At 38.5% G+C, this 20,685-nt stretch overlaps 1 protein-coding gene across 1 annotated transcript; it reads left to right on the top strand.

Moving 5' to 3' along the window:
* The first annotated feature begins 1,113 nt into the window (after nt 1–1,113).
* On the top strand, nt 1,114–19,796 carry RAB32 (RAB32, member RAS oncogene family). Its single transcript, XM_012752197.3, has 3 exons — nt 1,114–1,540; nt 14,904–15,181; nt 18,279–19,796. The coding sequence occupies exons 1-3, from the start codon at nt 1,291–1,293 to the stop codon at nt 18,426–18,428; spliced, it is 678 nt and encodes a 225-aa protein (XP_012607651.1). The 5' UTR covers nt 1,114–1,290; the 3' UTR covers nt 18,429–19,796.
* Nucleotides 19,797–20,685: the final 889 nt, after the last annotated feature.

The raw sequence follows: 20,685 nt of genomic DNA, 5'->3' as shown, positions 1-20,685 counted from the left end.
TAGTTGGGTCATATGTGGACACTGGCTTTAGCAACGATTTTTTTTACCATACCAAAAGCCCAGGCAATGAACAAAAACAGACAGATGGAATTTCATCAAACTATAAAAAGCGCCTGAACAGCAAAGAAAACAATGAACAAAATGAAAAAGCAACCTACAGATTGGGAGAAAATATTTGTGAAACAAAAATCAGATAAGGAGTTAATATCCAAAAACATATATCAAGCTCACACATTTCAAAAGCAAAACAAAACAAAACTACCCGATTAAGAAATGGGCAAAGGATCTGAATGGACATTTTTCCAGAAAGGACATACGAATGGCCTAGAAGTATAAGAAAAGGTGCTCAATATCACTAATCATTAGAGAAATGTAAATCAAAACCACGAGAAAATACCTGTTAGGATGGCTATTATCAAAAAGACAAGCGATGACAAATGTTGGTGAGAGTGGCAGGAGGGAACCCTTGCACACTGTCCATGGGAATGTAAATTGGAACTCTGGAAAGCAGTATGGAGGCTCCTCAAAAAGTTAAGAATAGAACTAGTGTTATCAGTGCTTGACAAATAAAGAAATGAAGACCAGAGCTCCAAAAACTGAATCTATGTATCCAGGCTGGTCACTACCAGCAACTGATGGTACCCAGTGAAGGACAGACAGACCCCGATATGGAGATTAATGCACTAGGATTTGGCGCTGCAAAAAAACATTTGATTGAGACAAATACCCTTAGTTAATTCAGAGTCATTCTGCCTCTCCCTTTCACGTCTCAAGTGGGCTGCCGGACACGAAGGGCGAGGCCTCCAGTTGCCAAACTCCCTCCGGGCCGAGTGGGGAAGGAGGCTGAACCCCAGGCCAGCAGCTTACAGGCCAGGGCGGGCACCCCCAATCCCGGGCCCCGCCGGCTCAGGGCCCTCAGGCCTCTTCAGGCCGCCGGGATCCTCTGGGGCCGCCAGGGGGCGGCCGGGCCTCCCTCGGCGCCGCGCCGGCCGGCAGGGGACGCCCGGCAGAGGAAGTGCCGGCGGCCGGGCCGGGCCTGGCGGATCCAGACGGCTCCCGGAGCGGCCTCGCGCGGGTTCCCCACAGCCGACCGGGCCCTGCCTCCGGCTCCGCCCCGCCCGGGGCGTGAGCGCCTGCGGGTTCCGGGTCCTGTGACCGGTCAGACGGCGTCGGCGGGCGCTGAGGAGGACGCGCGGGCCCCGGGGGAGTTTCTGTAGCCGCTGGGGGCGCGGCGCGGCGCGGAGCGCGCGGCGGGTCGGGGCCCGAGCGCGTGCCGGAGCCGCGGCGCCCATGGCCGGCGGGGGAGCCGGGGACCCCGACCGGGGGGCGGCCGCCGTCGCCGCCCCCGAGACCCGCGAGCACCTCTTCAAGGTGCTGGTCATCGGCGAGCTCGGCGTGGGCAAGACCAGCATCATCAAGCGCTATGTCCACCAGCTCTTCTCGCAGCACTACCGGGCCACCATCGGGGTGGACTTCGCCCTCAAGGTCCTCAACTGGGACAGCAGGACGCTGGTGCGCCTGCAGCTGTGGGACATCGCGGGTAAGCGCGGCACCAACCTTCCCACCTTCAGAGCCTGGGCCGCTGGCTCCTCTCTGCCTCCTTCCTTCTTTCCCTCCTCTGCCTGAACCGCCGCCTGTGTACGTTTAGGAGGGAGAGGCCGAATCAGATGGCGAGGCGCGGATGGATGCTCGCTCTCTCCTGACAGGAGGTGAGGAAGCTGCGGGGCCTTCCCAGGAGCTTGAACTCTGAATAAGGACGAGTTTATAATATAACGGGAAGACTTGGGGCGGCTGCTCTCCTTAGCCTTAACTGAAGTTCAGAGTGACTGGACGACTTCCCCCAAGTTGCACTCCTGGTTCAGTGACACAACCAAGACCCGCAGCCAGGTTCCTTTTCAGGTCATTTTTCATCACTGGGATTGGCTCTCAGACCCGCCTTTGCGAGGGAAACTCCATTCCACAAATACTTGCTCTCTTGTGAAGCCAGGTCACCAGGTGAAGACTTGGGAAAACTTTTCTGAAACTCTTTCCTCGCTCCCTCCCTAAGCCAACACCTAACCCTATCCTTGGCCCCCTCTCCTCCTCGCCCCAAATACATTGTTTCTCTGGCATCTGCTGCTTTCATTTGTCATTTTGGAACGGAAGAATTGATCTCTTTAGGGGGTACACTTCTTGGTCTAATTTATGAGCAATTTGAACTCTGGTTGGGGTGGTGGGTGGGATGGGGGCACTTAAAACTAACTTTTGAAAAGGTTAATTATGGAAATGACACCAAAAGTTACCCTCTTCAATCATTGAACGTGTTAAGAAACTGAGTCTGCAGTAGAGCATTCCAGTGGGAGCTGGTTTAGGGTTGGAGGGAACCTTGGGTCACCCATCATCCTACAGACCCTACACTGAACCCCATGTATACCCAGCTGGTAGCAGAGTGTGGGAGGGTGAGGCCCACATCTACTATCTGCTAAGTAGTGCTCTTTTCATCTGTATCTTGTTACATGAGAGAGTACTGAAGAATTGTAATCTATAACACATTCATTTAAGAGCAGATTTCTCTTCCTCAGATATGAGAATAAATTTATGCACATCAATGCTTCAAAGAAAGAGGGTAATCAGCCTTGGGCTCAAATTTTTTTTTGGTTACCAGAAACCAAAATTTCGTTTGAAAAGTCATCTTTCGAAGCCAGAGGCTTTTTTTTTCGAAACACTTCCTGCTATTGCACAGAACACTAAGGAACAGTATTACTGCTTCTTGACAAAGTCATGGATCTACAGTTTGCTTTACCATGTGACAGTCAACTTTCAGGAATCTTCAGTGTAGCTGAGGATTTCCACAAAGGCGATTTTAAAGCCCTGCTTACAAGGGTGGTTGACTTTGCCTTATTCTTTATGTAAACTATTATAGTATTTAGCTATAAAACTACCATTGTGTCTCACTACAGGTAGATAACTGTGAATAACTAGATTTTTATGGAACAGTTGTGTCTTTAAGCTTCGAAGTAAAATGCTTATGTTTAGAGACTTAACAAAACAAAAGCAGGAGTAAGTTTTCTTCCTGGATATCACCCCTTCCTTTTTCATCCTTCTCTAACAGGCCTCAATAGGCAGGAAGAGGACATATCCAGTCTTTATTAGAATCTGGTATACATCTGCCTTGCTGGGATATCCTTGCACTTTTGACTAAATCCAAAACTTGAGCTTCCCCGGAAAGGAAAGCAGCATTTTAAGGTCTCTAAAAGGGATTTCTGGATGTCAGATACTGGAGCAGGTACTATTGTGCCATTCAGCAAGTACATGCCAGCAATTAAAGTAAGAGGTAAACTTATGAAGTAATTAGAAATTCTTAGGCTCACCTTATAAGTAAGATTTTCAGAGATGGAATCTTAATATAAAGAAATTGAGAGATAAAAATAGCTTAGTTTTATCCTAAGGTATGGGGAGCTACATCATTATGTTTGGTTTGAACATTTGAGCTACTAATGAATCCTAGTTCATACCATTTGAATTAAGTAGTAATGACATAGTGAAGGCTGCTCCAAAAATTTCCCCCGTGGCTAAACATATTTGCCTTATGTAGTAACAAAGTTGGATTATATTTAATTCTCAAAGAGTAGAAATATTCCTTGATTGCAAAACAGTAGGTGGAGCTGGCCACTTGCTATGACTAACTTAAGGTGTGGTGATATTGTTACTAGTTAGATTTTATTTCATTTCTTTCTGCTTTAGTGGTAGGCAAGGTAGTGAAGGAATTATGTCAACAATCTTTATCTAGAGGGTTTTGTCAAGTGTGATAGGCTAGAAATGTTGAATTTTTTATATAAATGTAGCCAAGCAGATTTAACTAAACTCTTCAAGTTAAGAATTATGTAATTCTCAGGTATAGGCCTTAATGAATTTTTTCTTATGTCATTGAAGGAATCTTGCTTTAAAATACAGATGGAGTTTAATGCAACTTTTGTTTAAGACAATTGCAGTCTCTTAATTCATGCCTGCTTTGAGACTGCTGCTCAAAACATAACTGAAACAGACTAAAATATTGAAGTCTTTGATACAATTTTGAAGAGATCTTAATGCACAGTAAATTAAGATATAGCAAGAGATGTCTCCAATCTTCCTTTTAATGCTTAGTATAGATAAAGTAGTATTTGGCATACTGTTTGTGGTAAGCTTATTGCTTATTAGCAACTGTAGAATTTTCCAGGCAACATGAATGACTGGTCGAGATTAAATCTTTTAAAAAAAAATTGTCCATTTAATTCTAATATACTTTGGTCTTCATGTACTGACTGAAGTTATTTGCCTTTTAGGATTAAAATTTCTTTGTAAAAATTTGAATGAGTAACAAGTCCTTTGGGCTAAAAGACACACTGAAACAGTCTACTCTGAAATTCATGTAAATAATATTTAGCTAAGCCTAAAATACATGCTTGGAAAATATTATAAATTATATAACCTATACCTAAATTCATTTTTCATTGTTTCGATTCCCATCCTAAAGTAGAATGTGGATCCTGACTTCCTTGTTCCATCTTGTATTTTGCCCATCATTAAACAAATAATCTCCTCTTGCCTTTTTTCCATAACTCTCTTATAACCCTTTAGGAGCAAGAATCTGGAATATTACCTCTGACACTTTCCTGACCTTAAAAGTATCTTAGTCAGGGATTAATAATATTTAAGAATCTCCTAAATGTGAAGAAGCAGTGCTTTGAAGAATCAGTCAGTCTGCGTAGTTATTTGTAGTCTCTTTCTTAAACACAGAATACTACAGTAAGTTTCCTGGTGCTTATTGGTGGCTAATCACATAGAAGGCGTTTCTATTACATATGGGTAATCTGACTTTTGTGTGGGCTTGCCATCCTCAGCCTTATTCAAGCTCAATTGCTGTGCTGAATCAGAAGCAAAGCCTATTGTCCCATTTTATATCTTTAAATGTTTTGCAGTTCCTGGGTCCTGAGTCTCCCTTGGGTGCATAGTCTAGGCTGTGCATTCACAATTGCTCAGGCAGGGTTTTGGTCAGTGTAACAATGTATTTGTATCCTGCATATAGGAATTCCTCTGATAATGATATGCCTGGCACCTTTCCCTTTTGATATGTTACCATACTTAGTTGCCTTAATTAGCTCATATAAGCTGAAAGTCGCTCAGGTTAGTGGTAGAGATAGTCCAGCACTGATACAAGTTCTAAAACTTGCCTTTGCTCCCAGCTATTTGCTTAACGATTCTACCTTTTGGATTGAATGAATTACAGGCTTTTAGAGATCCTACAGTTTAAATGCAGAGACAGGTGTAGTAACTTGACCAAGAAAACACACATAGCCAATGGCACCATATGGAGACAGCTTTCATGATTCTGAGATAGGAAAACAGTAAGCTTTTAATATAGCTAGTTTTTGACTTACTGGTTTCAAAAGAGTAGCACAAATTATTTTCTAAATTTTCAAATGTTCTGGTTATCTCTAAATTAGTCATGTATTAATATATGTTATCCTGACCTTTCAATTTTCTTAAGCTTTCAATATGGAATTTTCAGTGATTCTCACACTGTTTGAAAATGTACCCAGGATTGTGTTTTTATTCAGGTTATGATGAGGCCAACAGGTCAGGAGATGATTGCCATTGACAGAATTTTGTAACTCACAGTTCCCACAAGTGGGGCACACCACACCCCACCATGCCACAGGGAAAAGCATCAGAGTTGGTCATGAGACAGGATCAAGAGGAATTCATGGACTAGAGCCTTTATTGTGGTTTTTACAGGAAGGAATGGGTGAAGTAGGGTAGGCAAGCTAAGCAAATTTAGGATAGGCTAGTTTGAATAATTTCAGTGGGCTCTGGGCTGTAGGGGTGGTCTCTAATCATCTGGTACCTGGCCCTGGGGTGATTTGGGGCAGGAGGATAGTATCCCAGACTGCAAGAGCCTAATGCCAGGAGGCAGATGGGAAGATATGGACTCAGGATTGGTTGGTTTGCATATCAAAGGTGCACTCTAAGGCAGGATTTACTTTCTCTAGAAATTAGGTAATCTTGGGAGGGGCAGTTCTTCCCAAGGCCTGCCATGCCACAGGATATCAAAGAATCGAGAAATACAGAAAATAAAAGGCACAATTAATAGATATTCCTAGGCACTCACTAAAGTAGGTTGATAGAAAGTGCTCTTCCATAGAAGGAAAATATGAAGGTTTCAGATTTATAGCCCAGGAATAGGCCTTATCCTTAAAATAATGAGGATTTCACACTTAATCAACACTTAAGTAACAGAGAGTAAGCTAAGTGAACAAGTTTAATTTGTTTTGTGTCTGTAGAGATCTTTTGGATGATGAAAAGCATACATTTAACTGTGGGGAGACTTCTCGAGGGTGAGACAAAAGATCCAGGAAAAGTTGCTTTAGAATTCTATTCAATTATATTTTCAAAAGACTTTTGTACTTTTAGTGATTGAGTAGGCTAAAAACATGTAGTTCCTTCACTGTTCTTTAGAGAGAGTTAGACCACATGAAAATAAATGGATGGCAGGGGTTTCATTTAATGATCTAACAGAGTCTTCCTACCTAATAGACAACCTCATACTCTTTTCTTCCCTTCTCTCTCACTCACTTTTATCCAGATATTTTCCTTAAGGATCTTCTGTGGTGGTTTTTGATTGCTTCTTGATAGATAGTAAGCTAAATATGTCAAGTTTTTTAGTGTGATTATTTGGAGCCTCCTTCGTCAGAATCATCTGGGGTTCTTTAAATGCAAATTCTTTAATATCAATAGAATCAGTAGATTTTGGCATCATCTGACGTACATCATGGTTTAGCAAGGAAGAAGTTAATTGTCTCACATATTAAGCCTGCGGTTGGGCAGTCCAAGACTAGTGAGCTGCAGCAAAAAGTCTTCATGCACTTAGGCTGCCATTTCACCACTCAGCTTTCCTAGGCTATATTTTTTTTGTCTCTGTGATCCAATCAAATAAACATGCCTAGCTGCAAGAGTAGCTAGAAATTCTAGGGCTTTTATCTTAATCTGGGCACATTGCCTCCCCAAATAAAATTCTATAAACTAATGTTGGGATAGACAACTAGCAATCCTCCATACCTACACCAAATCAGAATTCCTAGAGGAAGGGCTTGGAAATACGCAATCTATCAAGCACCATAGGTGGCAATTGTGATTTATACTAAAATTGAGAATCGCCGTTCTATACGTGGCTTCACAGCACCCTGCCAATACACTCATCTTCTCGCTACAGTCAAGAGTTCTCCACTTAGCTAAACACATCTCCCCCTGTCCCCACTCTCTCACACCTTCCATGACCCTTAAGTTCCTTTCTCAATTTCACAGCCTTCCCAGAGGTGGCATTACCTCCTCATCTCTGTGGCTATTTCAGGAGCCTCATCTTCAGTGTAGCATATGGATACAAGAGTAATTTACAAGACAGAGACAATATATTTTTTTCTCTCTTGTTGAATACATTTGTTGAGAAGGGAAAAGCCAAATATCTCACACTTTTAAGACTTTCAGCTTTGGACACAAATCAATAAGATATTTTTATTTGACTTCCTAATTTAAATTCATTAAAGTTAGCTGCTCTTTTTATAGTCACCAAAGATGATGTAAATAGTTGAATAAGACAGATGTTAGGCATTAACCACAAGGCCACAGAAGCCCAGCTGTTTCAAATTAGCAAAGGAGTAAAATCCAGTCTGAGTTGGCATGTACCTGGGAAAAGGTAATTTTGAAAAACTTCTTGGTGATACTGTTGCTACCATCTCAAAAGCAGTTTGTTTTCGTTTTAGGCATTTTCCTGTTTTTTCTTCATTCAGTTTTGTTACCCTTTCACTTGACAAACAGGTTTAATCTCAATCTCAAAAAATGTGAATGAGCAAAAATGATGATTTGTATGTGATTTAAATAGCAGTTTTGCATATCTTTACTTATAATATGTATTATTCTAAGTTGACGCACATTTCCAGATATAAGCATAGAATCTTGAAGTTGGAAACATTTGGTCATTGGCCCTCCTATACTTGACATTTGTTAAAAGCTGTTTTCTAGTCACTTTCATTCTGTTTACTTTCATTGTCATTTGTACTTAATAATCTGGAGAAATAGGACTTATTCTCAATGAGTAAACTGAGTCTCAGGAAGGTTAATGGATTTGTCTGAGGTCTGTATAGCTTGCAGAGTTAAAGCATGGATCCAGATATTTCTGGCTCCAAAGGTTCAACTGCTATGTTTTACTGTCTCCCTCTCATCTCATATATGATAAAAAGAAAAACTAGACAAATTAATAGAATTGTGTAAAATCATGTGACTCCTTTTATCTTTTAAACAGTGTAGTATTAAACTATTAAATTCAGTGTATATCAAATTCAAACTCAGATGGCACTGCTTTGATGCCATATAGTTTTATCTGAGGTTAATATAGCCACTCGGTTTTGTGTAAAATTGTACAAGCTAGTGGGTGGAGGAGTGGGAGTAGGCAGCTAGTAGTACAGTCTGTTTTTAGTTAAACTGCTTTATGGTTAGTGTTATGGTAGTTATTTAATGTAATAATAAATTGTTTTACTTCCAACAGTGGCTATAATTTCAGCATGTTAAAGTGTAATGCTCGGGCAAGTTTAGAATGGCTTGATAAAGTATAATGACTCATTGACTTGATACGCTAAAAATAACAAAGCCTATATGCCTACATATTATATCCTTTTGTATATAAAACCTAGGATTCATCATGATATCACATTATTACCTGTATCAAAAATTTATAAAAATTTTAATGGATAAAAAATTATCATCTTAGGAACAATGACAAGCTTTAGCTTTCTAGAAGCATTTTATCTCTGAATTGCACAATGATATTTAAGGATTTTTCTTTAAAAGACTTTACATGTACTAACTAGAAACTAAATCACCTTGAGTAAGAATATGTAGCTTGGTGATTCTTAGTGGATGGGAAAAAGGAAAGCATTTGTCCTTGGAAAACTAAGCACTGTTTTTTCCTATTGTTTTGATTTCTTTTCAGTTGTGAAATTTATATTTTGAATTTCAACTATCATTAAAAGAGACATTTAGACTACTTATCAAATGGGGGCATAAATATAATATGGGTACAAACATTAAAAAATTAAGCAAAACCAATGATGAAAGTCACAAGAAAAATTGTCCTTGGATTGTGTTTCTGGCAGCAGTTCAGAATTTAGCACTTCCCTTTTCAAATCTGAAGAGAAATACTGCCTTTTTGAAAATTTCATGAGATATGAAGATATAAGGCAAACTATTTTGTGTTTTTTCTTTAACTTAATGGCAATACATATTCTTGGAAACATACTAATTTTGTTATTTCAACTCCTTTTCAATGTCATTAGTGTTGGGTACACCCAAATATTAAGATGAGCGTTTTAATCTTTCGCCAACATGGGCTCATACTTCAAGGTCCATTCATTTGGATATGTAAGAGATTGTGTGAATCTTTTAAATATCCTTTAGCCTATATAACTGGCACTGTTTTCTTTTTCTCCTTTCTAATTGCCAAGATACCAAGTTATAATAAAGTTTCCTTCTTCTAGAGAAGTAAGTAACACATTGTTTAAAGCAGTGGTCCCCAATCTTTTTGGCACTAGGGACTGGTTTCATGGAAGACAATTCTTCTGGTGGGGACTGGGGAGTGGGGGGTTGGGGTGGGGTGGGGCGGAGCTCAGGCTGTGATGCGTGGCCCGGTTCCTAACAGGTCACTGATGGATACCAGCTGCAGCCTGGGGGTTGGGGACCACAGGTTTAAAGGATAAAACATTTTTGTAGTCATTTGGACTATGCTGGCGATATGCCAACAGCAATGTGGATGACAAAGGCTGCCTCTAGTGTCAGGATGACTGATGCATTCAGCAGTAGGAGCTCTTCCCTTGGCTCCTAATGTAAAGCACTAGGTGACATAGATAAGGGGGAATGACTTTTGTAGCAGGACTGTGCTATCCTTAGGGAAAGTCACTCTTAGGCTATTGGTACTGCTAAAGATTTATTTGGAAACACAGGAACACATGAGGGATGGATACTCCAGCAGATACTAGGCTAACTGATTAGACAGCACATTAGAAAGCAAGTCAACCTAGGACGTTTAAGTAATTTCATTTCCCTGGGACTTTATTTTCTCATCTATAAAATAAGAGGTTAGACTGTATGATTTTGTGTGCCTCTTATTTATGATAAGTAATGATTGTTACAGCACTGGTCAAAGAAGTCAGTATTGCCTAGAGTTTTTCCTGAACTAGTCTAAACTAGCTCTACAGACCTATTAAGAGGAAGATTGCCCAGGTTTTGATGAATTTCTATACTGCTGCAAGTCTTAACTCTGCATACTCCCTCCCCCATGAAGCAAAACTTACGCAGCTTGTTTTTTTATTTAATAACTACAGATGATTTCTTTCTCTACTGAGTCCACTCCTGTCATGAGACACAACCCAGAATATTCAGCATGGCATTTTTTGTCAGCATTTATTTTTAATGTATTTGTGGAAAGTAGAATCACAGAGTAATAAAGACTTTACAGACTGAACTTAAAATGTATGGCTGCATCACAAAGTATCTTGTTTATATATTTTGTCTTTAAAAATTAAAATATTCTATAGATTTCAATGCAATTAAAGTTTGGAATGTCAAAGTCTTTCCAATTTGTTTGATCCTTAGCCCCTTTTCAAAACTATGAAGACCTGAATCCTGGTGTGTTGTGAAAGGGGAAGTAACAGAATGCATAATTCTGAGGGGATGACTCAGAGCACAGTTGGGAAATTGGCATCTAGAAGTTATGCATGAAGCTGTTTAATTATTAATGGTGAGCACAGCCTCTGGCCAGGCTCCCTGCATGTGCGCTATGTGGACTGCTGTATCCAACATGAACGTTAAAAGTATGGGAATAAAGATAACTTATGAGGATACTATAGTTTCACCATGAATAAGTATTTGAATGGCATCTCTTGATAGTATACCTTGAAAAAAGACTAATAAGATTTGCTTAGGCTTACATACCTCAGTGGGTGGTGTCCTCTTGTTGGGTACCATGTTATACTCTGGCTTTCTCTGATTATACCTACTACTGTGGTCTCAGTTTGCCCCTTTCCTCATATAGACCGTGAGCTCCTTAGGAGAGGAAAAAATATTCATTGTTTCATTATTTTCACCAGTCTCTAGCACAGAACCTGGTATAAAGGGAACCTAATACATTTTTTTAGTAGAGATCAGTTCTAGAGTTTTGAAAGGAAATAAGAAAAGAAGGAAGGGAAGGGAAGGGAAGGGAAGGGAAGGGAAGGGAAGGGAAGGGAAGGGAAGGGGAAAGGGAAAGGGAAAGGGAAGGGGGAAGGGAAAGGAAAGGGGGAAGAGAAGGGAAGGGAAAGGGAAGGGAAAGGGAAGGGGGAAGGGGAAGGGAAGGGAAAGGGGGAAGGGAAAGGGAAAGGGGGAAGGGAAAGGAAAGGGGGAAGGGAAGGGAAGGGAAAGGGAAGGGAAAGGGAAAGGGAAGGGAAAGGGAAGGGGGAAGGGAAAGGGAAGGGAAGGGAAAGGGAAAGGGAGAGGAAAGGGAGAGGAAAGGGAAAGGAGGAAAGGAAAGGGCTAAAAAGACATTTGAGAGTTGTACCAGTCAGAATAGACTAGGCTATGTTGGGGTGCTGAACAACATTAGAAATCTTAGTGGCTTGAAATAATTATGTCTCACTTTTGCTAGATGTTCATAGTGGAGTGTGGGAGTTGGGGGGTGGCAGTGGGGGTGAGGGTGGTTTCTTATTGGAGTCACCTGAAGACCTGGGCTAGCAGAGTCCACCGTCTCATGAAACTGTCATCTCAAAGTCAGGGTTCAGCTTTGCTGCAACAGGAAAAAGACACTGGCAGCTACTGTGTTTCCCTGAAAATAAGACAGGGTCTTATATTTATTTTTCCTCAAAAAGACACCCTAGGGCTTATTTTCAGGGAATGTGTTATTTTTTTTAAGTACGGTACAACAATCTACATTTATTCAAACATAGTTAAGTCATCTTCTGGAACATCATCATAACTCTCCAAACCCCAAATTCCATCCTGAATTTCTTGCTACTCTATTTCCCTTAGCACCATTGGCTCCAATCTCTCATGTTGAGCAATAGAGCTCTCATGGGGCAGATGAGAAGGGCTGCTCCTCTTTTTTACCACTCCATGATGAAATGCATGGATTGTGCATATATGCTACGTAGCCATGCCCATCACTGGGTCTTATTTTTGGGGTAGGGCTTATATTGCACAAATGCTTAGAAATCCTGCTAGGGCTTATTTTATTGATAGGTTTTATTTGAGGGGAAATATAGTATTTGATTCTGCTTAGAAGCAATGTTTCTGTTCACATTTCATTGGCCAAGACTAGTCTCATGGCTTCTCCTTGGAGGGGCAGAGAAGCATAATCCTCCGTTCATTTAGAAGTGTAGGAAAATAGTATATTCATAAATATTAGTAATGTTTTCCTGTGGAGTTCTTTGCTTTGCTTTAGAAAATAGTAAAGGAGTAGCTAACATTACCCAGGGAGAAATCATAACAAAGATATGGGACAGTTCTTACTAGGGTAGCAATAGAAAGTCAAGCTTAACAACTAGAAGAGCTTAGTATATCTATGCATTATAAACCTTTGAAAAAATACAGTTAAATTTAGGTTATGCCTGATTAGGTTTTTGGAGAGTAACTCCTAACTTTATGTTAAAAGTATTATTTTGAAAGAATTAATTGTAATCTTTTCCCATTCCCTAATTAGATTTCATGTGTTTTAGAAATTTATATTTTTTTACTTGCTTTACCAGTTGGGGAATGTCTCTGAAACACTAATGGATTAGTTCAGCATTTTTAAAAAAGAGATTATAAACTCATTAAAATAGGAAGTGTATTTTACTCTACATTTAGAAAATAAGCTGTGTCCCTAAATGCAAGGTCTCGATCTTTTGATGCTGGATCATTTACATTTGATTTCAATTGCTGTCTGGATTCATCGATTACAGAATATATGGAAAACCAATATAACATTAAAGTTATAACACAAACTAAAATGTCAGTATTGGAGCTGAGAGGGTCTTAAGTGGTCCCCAAAGAGCTCTAAGGGCAATTGACATACTTCAGTAGAAAAATTTTCTTTCCCCGGGGTTGCCTGAATGTTGGGTGCTTGGTGTTTTGATTCCCTAGTATAGTTGAGTTTTCATCAAGTTTGTTTTCCTCTGCAAATCTGTTTTCACCAAAGAACAGCACATAATTAGCTAATAGTTTAAGACTTTGCTATGTTTAATTGGTGCCATCTTTATAAAGCATACTCAAGCTTTCATCATGCAATAAACTTATTTTTTTTTATTTCAAAGTATTACAGGGATAAAAATGTTTTTGGTTACATGGATTGCTTTTGTAATGCTTGAATGAAGGTTAAAAGTGTGCCTGTCACCCAGATAGTGTTCATTGTACCTGTTAAATAGGTTTTCACTCATCCTCTCCCCTAACCCCACTGAATTTCCATTGAGCTTTACTTCCCTCTCTGTGCATATGTGTGCTCATCAGTAAGTTCCAGTTTAATAGCAAGTACATGTGGTGTTTGTTTTTCCATTCTTTAGATACTTCACTTAGGATAATGGTCTCTAATTCCATCCAAGGTTGCAAAAGGTGATACAGCAATAAATTTATTGAGCACTTAATAATCTTAGCTGACATATATGCAGTGCTTATCTGACATTTTGCAGTTTTTTTGAACTTGTAATATAACTTATGTTCACAGACTCTAATAAATATCTTCATGAATTTTTATATACCACTTCCAGTTCAAGATATAGAATATTCCTAGCTTCCTAAAATAGAAGACAGTAACTTTTTCTGCAAAGGGTCTGACAGCAAATATTTCAGGTTTTATAGGCCACTTTGTCTCTGTTGCAACTACTCATTGCATTGGTTGCCATTTTTCCTTCACACTCTAGTCAGCAATTTGACAACCCAAAAGTATATGCATTAGAAGTCATGACACCTATAAGATTGTTAAAAATGGCTAGCGTCACATTTCCATAGGCACATGGGGGTCAGAAGACTTGAATTTTAGTTCTGTCTTCTTTAATAAGTGCCCCTGTAATCTTGGCCAAGTGTTTCTTTGGCAGTTCTTTTTGTTATCTGTCAGATGGAGATAAGGGTCGTATGTATGTCAAAGATTAGTATGACAGCAGATAGTAAGAGAATGCTTTGCAAAGTCCTATATAGTATACAAAGCAGTAGATTTTCCCCAAAGTGTTTAACATAAGTTAAATCATTTAAAAAGCACAATGATATTTGAAAAACTCTGCAATTGATTCTTCTTGTAATAATGCAATCACTTGTGCCGCTTTTTGTTCTGAAATGGCAGGTTTTCATATGTCTGCTTTTTAGAGGGGAGCAAGCTTGTATATTGAGTCAGAAGTGGGTATAGGCTAGAGATGTGAAGGATACATGAGTGGAGAACATGAGCTACGTTATCTCATGCCCAGTCCTAATCTTTTTGACTAGCGTGTTCCCACTGCACTTATCTTCTTCCTGCAAGCTTTATTTCTTCTATTCTTGTCTTCCTCTACTCTCAGCTTTCTTTTTCCCTTTTAGTACCTCTCTTAGGCCAAGGAGAGAGGAGGAGGAAACAATAGGACTTGCAGCCTGAAGTACTGTTCTATTGATGTTTGTGGAGAATGTGTTGTATGTAAACGTGCAGAACATAAAACTAGTTAATTGGGCACTCAAACCAAATTACCAGCAACTTCTGCTTTAGGGTCATGGTTCTCTGTGGATGTCCTCAACCCCATCAGTTTATATTGCTGTGGAATGGAAGATATTTATTTATAGTATTATTCTTAGGGTCAAAGGGGTTATACCTAAATATAGATTCTGCCTGAATTATGAGCTTTTTAATCTCTTATATTTACTTCTAGGGCAGGAGCGGTTTGGCAACATGACCCGAGTATACTACAAGGAAGCTGTTGGTGCTTTCGTAGTCTTTGATATATCGAGAGGTTCCACGTTCGAGGCAGTCTTAAAATGGAAAAATGATCTGGATAGTAAAGTTCATCTTCCAAATGGAAGACCTATTCCTGCTGTCCTCTTAGCTAACAAATGTGACCAGAATAAGGATGGTGGCCAGAGTCCTGCCCAGATGGACCAATTCTGCAAAGAACATGGCTTCACTGGATGGTTTGAAACCTCTGCAAAGGTAAGATCTGCTTTGCTCATCTATCTGCTCTGCTGTTTAGCTCATAAATCTGAGCTGTAACTAAGAAGTATTTATATGGATTTGTGTGAGCAGTGTTTGGAATCCTAGAAAATGCAAAGCCTAGCATAGCTGTTATAGCTTCTTTCCATCTGCAGCAAGACTCCTTTCAAAACTGGCTAATGGGGAAGTGAATAAAAGGGCAGATTTCACATTAAAATAAAAATGAGTGGTTATTTTGAGCAAAAAGCAAATGACATTTTCTGTGAGTTTGAGTTTTTAACTGAAGTACTTCTCATGCGACTGGAGTAGAAGGGGGTATTGTCAAGCACAACCATTTTTTATTTTTACGAAAAATTTAATGAAATGCAAGGAGATGCCCCTTGTGAAGAAATGTGTCAGATGCAGGACCCATGAAGGCATTGAAAAGGTCAGAGAGAAGATTTATGCAGATGATGTTTGAAGAGTTTTAGGTTAACTCTGTAAGAAAGAATTTGAATAAGAGAAAAGAAGTTTGTCTTTCATCCATTATAGGAAGCTGGATACATAATTTTTAAAGGGAAAAAAACCCCACCAAGGTGGTGTTCCAAAATTTTAGCCTATTACCATATATACAAGAATGCAAAGGTGAAAATTATAAGTACAAAATATTGAGGGAGTTACATGTGTTGGAACTTTCACATAGGAGGGTTAAATAACAATCAGACTTACGTAAGAATGATGAAATGTTTGAGAAATTCTGTGATAACGAACACTAGGCCATAAATTTTGTGTAATCTTAACACATTTCCAGCTTTGTTATGTGCTCTTTGTATTTCTTTCACACACCCATACATACACACGTGTGTGTGTGTGTGTGTGTGTGTGTGTGTGTGTGTGTGTGTGTATAAATGCTTGTATTATTGTTAGGTCACCTAGCATATTCTGGAGATTTACTACCAGGTTACTTTTAGCTTTACTAGAAGCTTACTTTCTAGTAAAGTGAAAGATTATTTGACACCAGTGATGATTGGAATGAATGATGAAGCAAAACGATGAGAGACTGCACAAAAGAGCAGCTCCAAACATATCATGCGATGACGGAGTCATTGGGAAAAAAGAACGTCTACTGGAGGCAGGAGTATATACGCTTAGGCAAAAAGTAGTGGTGGATGACAGATGAAGCCCAGAGGTGTTGTATGAGCCCTTAGCCTGACAGAAAGGAAGCCTTCTTTTAGCGAAGGACTTGCTCTGGACAGGCATGCCCTCTGTCTGCTCTGCGTGTCTGCTGGGTGATTTGCTTTACTTCCTAGTTTTGTTGGGAGGTTAGGGGAAGCAGTAAATGTTAATGTGAACATGCATATTGGTGCAGTGTATTACAGATAAAATTCGCCTGTAGGTTTTATTTGAATTAATCTTTCAGGTAATAAATCCACATTTTCCCCCAGAATCTGGAAGATTTATAAATGATCATGTCCTGTGACTTATACCTTGAGACTGTATTAATCATCAGTTTTGTTATATGTATAGACAGGGTTATGTGTAGAGGTGAGAAGGGAAGCACTGGTTAAGAATAAAAGTTTCAGGTAGGAACTGTGCTTCCCTACAAACACAATAGAAACAGCTTCTGCAGAATTTCCTTAGTAAAAAAGCAGGAGTGTTCCAAAAGAATAACAGTAATTAAAAATTTTACAGTCAAGATCTAAAGTACTGCCTAAATGTCACTAATAGCCACACTTCCGAGCAGATGAGCAGCTAACTTAAAATTTAATTTTTGCTTGAGTTCCGGTGGTCTGAGTTTCTGGAGGACAAAAGAATTCTAAATTCATGAATTTTGTCATTTCACCTTTCTGGCAAACAGCAAATTTCTAATATGAAACTTTGTGGCTAATTACACTACCATATGGGAATTTTTGTTCTTAATTAATTGCTTCTCAGTACAGTTAGAGAATTTTATAATTATTTGACATAATGGGGTTGGTGAGAACTGAATGACACTTGGACATTCAGAAGATCAATACTTGAATTAAAGTTAAACTTATCTTGGGAGTGGAGGTAAAAAGCATGTATTGATGCCATGAAAGATGGCTATATAAATAGCATAGCTCCTCCAGGTTGCTCATTTTCTGAGAAAGTTATTACTAATAAGGGAGAAGTCTACAATGAACCCCGTAGTGTTGGATTGGATTAGAGATATCACTATGAATTTAGTTAAAATTATTTCATATAAATAAATACATATTTATGTGTGTAAGTTTATACATACACAAATATACACATACATATGTATCAGAGAGACATAAAGAAGTAGATCTAGATGTGTGTATGTGTACATACATATGTTGACTATCTGTCTTCTGAGAGCACTTAGAATCAATGATACCACAGAGCCAATAAACTTAACTAGTCCTCAGAATCTGGCTTTTAAATACCATTTCTTGAGTAAAACGAATCCCTGGAGAAATGACTGATTTCAGGGGTAGTGGGACAAGGAAAGTAAAGATGTACCTGAGACATCCTGTGGCACCAGAAACTAGGGAAGCGCTCACAAAATGATGGCGGCATGTCAGGAACCCACACCAGGAGCTCCGAAAACCCAAGACAATTTGAGCAACAAAGTAAATAATTATTCTAATGGGTTTAACTCATAGAATAAAATAATAATACATGAATATGAATAAACAAATGAATAAATAAATGAGGGAGAAAAGAATTTCTTCTTAAAAGTAGAATTCCAACCAATAAAAGTAGAAGGAATGATGGCAATAAAAACTCGCTATTAAACACCACAGCAATAATTGTTTTAGGGAAGGATTAATCAATGCTAAAATTAGGGGGGGCGAAAGTATGGTGAGAAACAGGATATTTACATATTTGCACTTACTAAGTGCAAAACAGGAATGTAAGAAGGGGTATCCTTCTTACATAAAAAGAAGGCTCCCTCTATAGCCACATTCCTCAGTAGCATGGAACTCTTAGTGGGCAAACACTTTAGTATTAGAGAAGAAGATAGTAGCTGGTATACTTTTAATGCTTCCTCTGACAAAGTTTCCTAGTTCCCATGGATACTCTTAATGCTTTATTCTAAGAATTAATCCTATTCTTCATTTCTGCATTACAGGATAACATAAACATAGACGAAGCTACCCGATTCCTAGTGGAGAATATTCTTGATAACCACCAAAGCTTTCCTGATGAAGACAACGATGCGGATAAAGTTAAACTAGATCAAGAGACCTTGAGAGCAGAGAGCAGATCCCAGTGTTGCTGACATGGCTTCTGCTTCTCTTGTGCCTGCCTCCATTCTGAGCGAGTTCCTGAGAGTGAGTTGCGGATGATGTGCTGGCTATGAATCTTCCTACAGTGGTGCTCCAAAATGCAGCACCACTGTGCACCTACACTTATTTGAAAATGGAACATTTGAAGAAGTATCCCTGCAGTGGCTCTGCAACTTACCAGATGACAATTAGGCTTTTGTTGTTGCCATCATATTGAGGATAATGTTTACATCCATTTTAACATCTTTTTAAATGACAGCTCTCCTGAGGATTTGGTAAGACTTCCTTCCAAGCTGTAGCTTTTAGTGTAAGGGTTAGGTGGTAATAAAACCTTACCTCCAGTCTTATGATCATTTTGAGTCTATATTTTTGTCTTTGTATTTCATACTCCCTTTTGGGTGAGATTTTTATACTCTGTTAGCCACAAAGGCTTGAAGTTTGTCTTTAGCAATTTTCTATTCAAAACTTTTGTACTTCACATGAAATTGTTATCCTTAAATATAATTCGACCATTTGTAGCTGATGTGGCACCTCTTAAACATTAAATTACTCAAAAAGTAAGCATACCACACCTGTATTATGATGTCTCCTGGATCCAGTTGCTACCCCTTGGAAACAAAATACACGAGCATTTATTTCTTCTTTCTCCCTAGTTCTTTCTCTCTTCTCTTTTTCCCGTGTGTTTATGTTTGTAACTGAGGGTCCGATCGATAGGCCTGGTGCACTTCCCTCTAACTGGAGCTAGTCTTTTCAAATCTCTAACAGTAATGGTCAGGGAGACAATGTATTTCAGAGCACATACAATTAAATCTCAGTTTCTGTAGTATGAATTGTAAAAGACACTAGGTTGTGTATGGTTTTATATAGCATTTTGGACATTTACAATATAATACCTGAGAAACTTCAGACAGAATCACAATATTTGTCTTATCATTTAACCTTATTAAGAAAAAATAAATATTTTGAGTGAAGTTTTATTTTTTAATTAGTATAGTTCTAGAAAGGTAATATGGGGTATACTTTTCTGCCTTAAAAAACTGTTCACTTTTGCCTTCTATTTGTTAAATTTTTTTATTTCAAAATATTAAGGGGGTACAAATGTTTTAGGTTACATGGATTGCTTTTTGTACTGGCATTCAAATGTTTATTGCCTTCTATTTTTAAGGGATTTAATCATATCATGTCCAACTTATGGACTTAAGAAAGATCCAACATAGTATCTTTCAAAGAAATTTTAAGGGTTTTTGTGATATAATCCAAAGATAATGCAAAATGCAGTGTTGACCAAATTGGTCTTATAACTTAAGTAAACTTGGGTAAGGAAAATACATGCATTTATAGAGAACAGGAAAAAAAGAAAATTTAGAAACGCATTTGCTCTGCCGAGTGTGTTCTACTAATAAATAGTAGTTGCCATGGGCTGTAAAATGTAGTGCTCTCTCATTAAACCTAAGCCTTGCTTAGAAAACACAAATATATGTTATATATTTAAGTAAAAAATACCCTTTGACCTTGTTAGATACATATTCTGTATAGAACCACATTTTCTGAAGTGACAGAATAGAAGACCCCGATTTAAGTAATACTTATCACTTAATTAATATAACCCCTTTTAATTTTTTAAAATATTGAATTAAATCTTGCTTTCTAAGACATATGTATCATACTGTAAAATATTTTCTACTCTGGGTACAAAGTACAACTCTTTTTTAAATCTTAGAGTCCAACAGTATAAGTATGAAATGGTGCCAAACCCTAAATGTTAGAAATATACAACTTATCCTAAGTAGTTACCAAAAAAGACTGGAGTCTGCTTAGAATTTTCTTTTTTTATATTGATTTTCATTTTTACAAGAAATTCATCATATTTAAATTCCTTTTAACAGTAGATTCAAAATCAGGAATATTGTAGTTCCTTTTCTCATCTTTACAATGTTTGCTAAATTCTCTTAAGGTGATTTTAAGCTTCAATCGTACCTTAAATGATTGTTTTTTGTAAAGATGCAGGATTCTTTGTCAATGTGAGATACTTTAATATATTTACCATTTACTATAATTTAGAAATAAAACTGGGAAACTGTTTGGATTACTCCTAATGTCTTGCCACATTTTTTTTTTTTTTTTTGTAATTTGAAAATAAAATTTGAATTTAAAGTAAGCTACATAAATGGCTAAAGAAGAAAGTATTCTGGCTTCCTTATTCATTTTGAAAAAGCAGTTACACAAAGACACATACATACACAAACACTA

Source organism: Microcebus murinus, chromosome 5 (assembly GCF_040939455.1).
Source record: "Microcebus murinus isolate Inina chromosome 5, M.murinus_Inina_mat1.0, whole genome shotgun sequence".
Lineage (NCBI taxonomy): Eukaryota > Metazoa > Chordata > Mammalia > Primates > Cheirogaleidae > Microcebus > Microcebus murinus.
The sequence above is the reverse complement of the archived record's forward strand: the minus strand, read 5'-3'. Positions and strand labels throughout refer to the sequence as shown.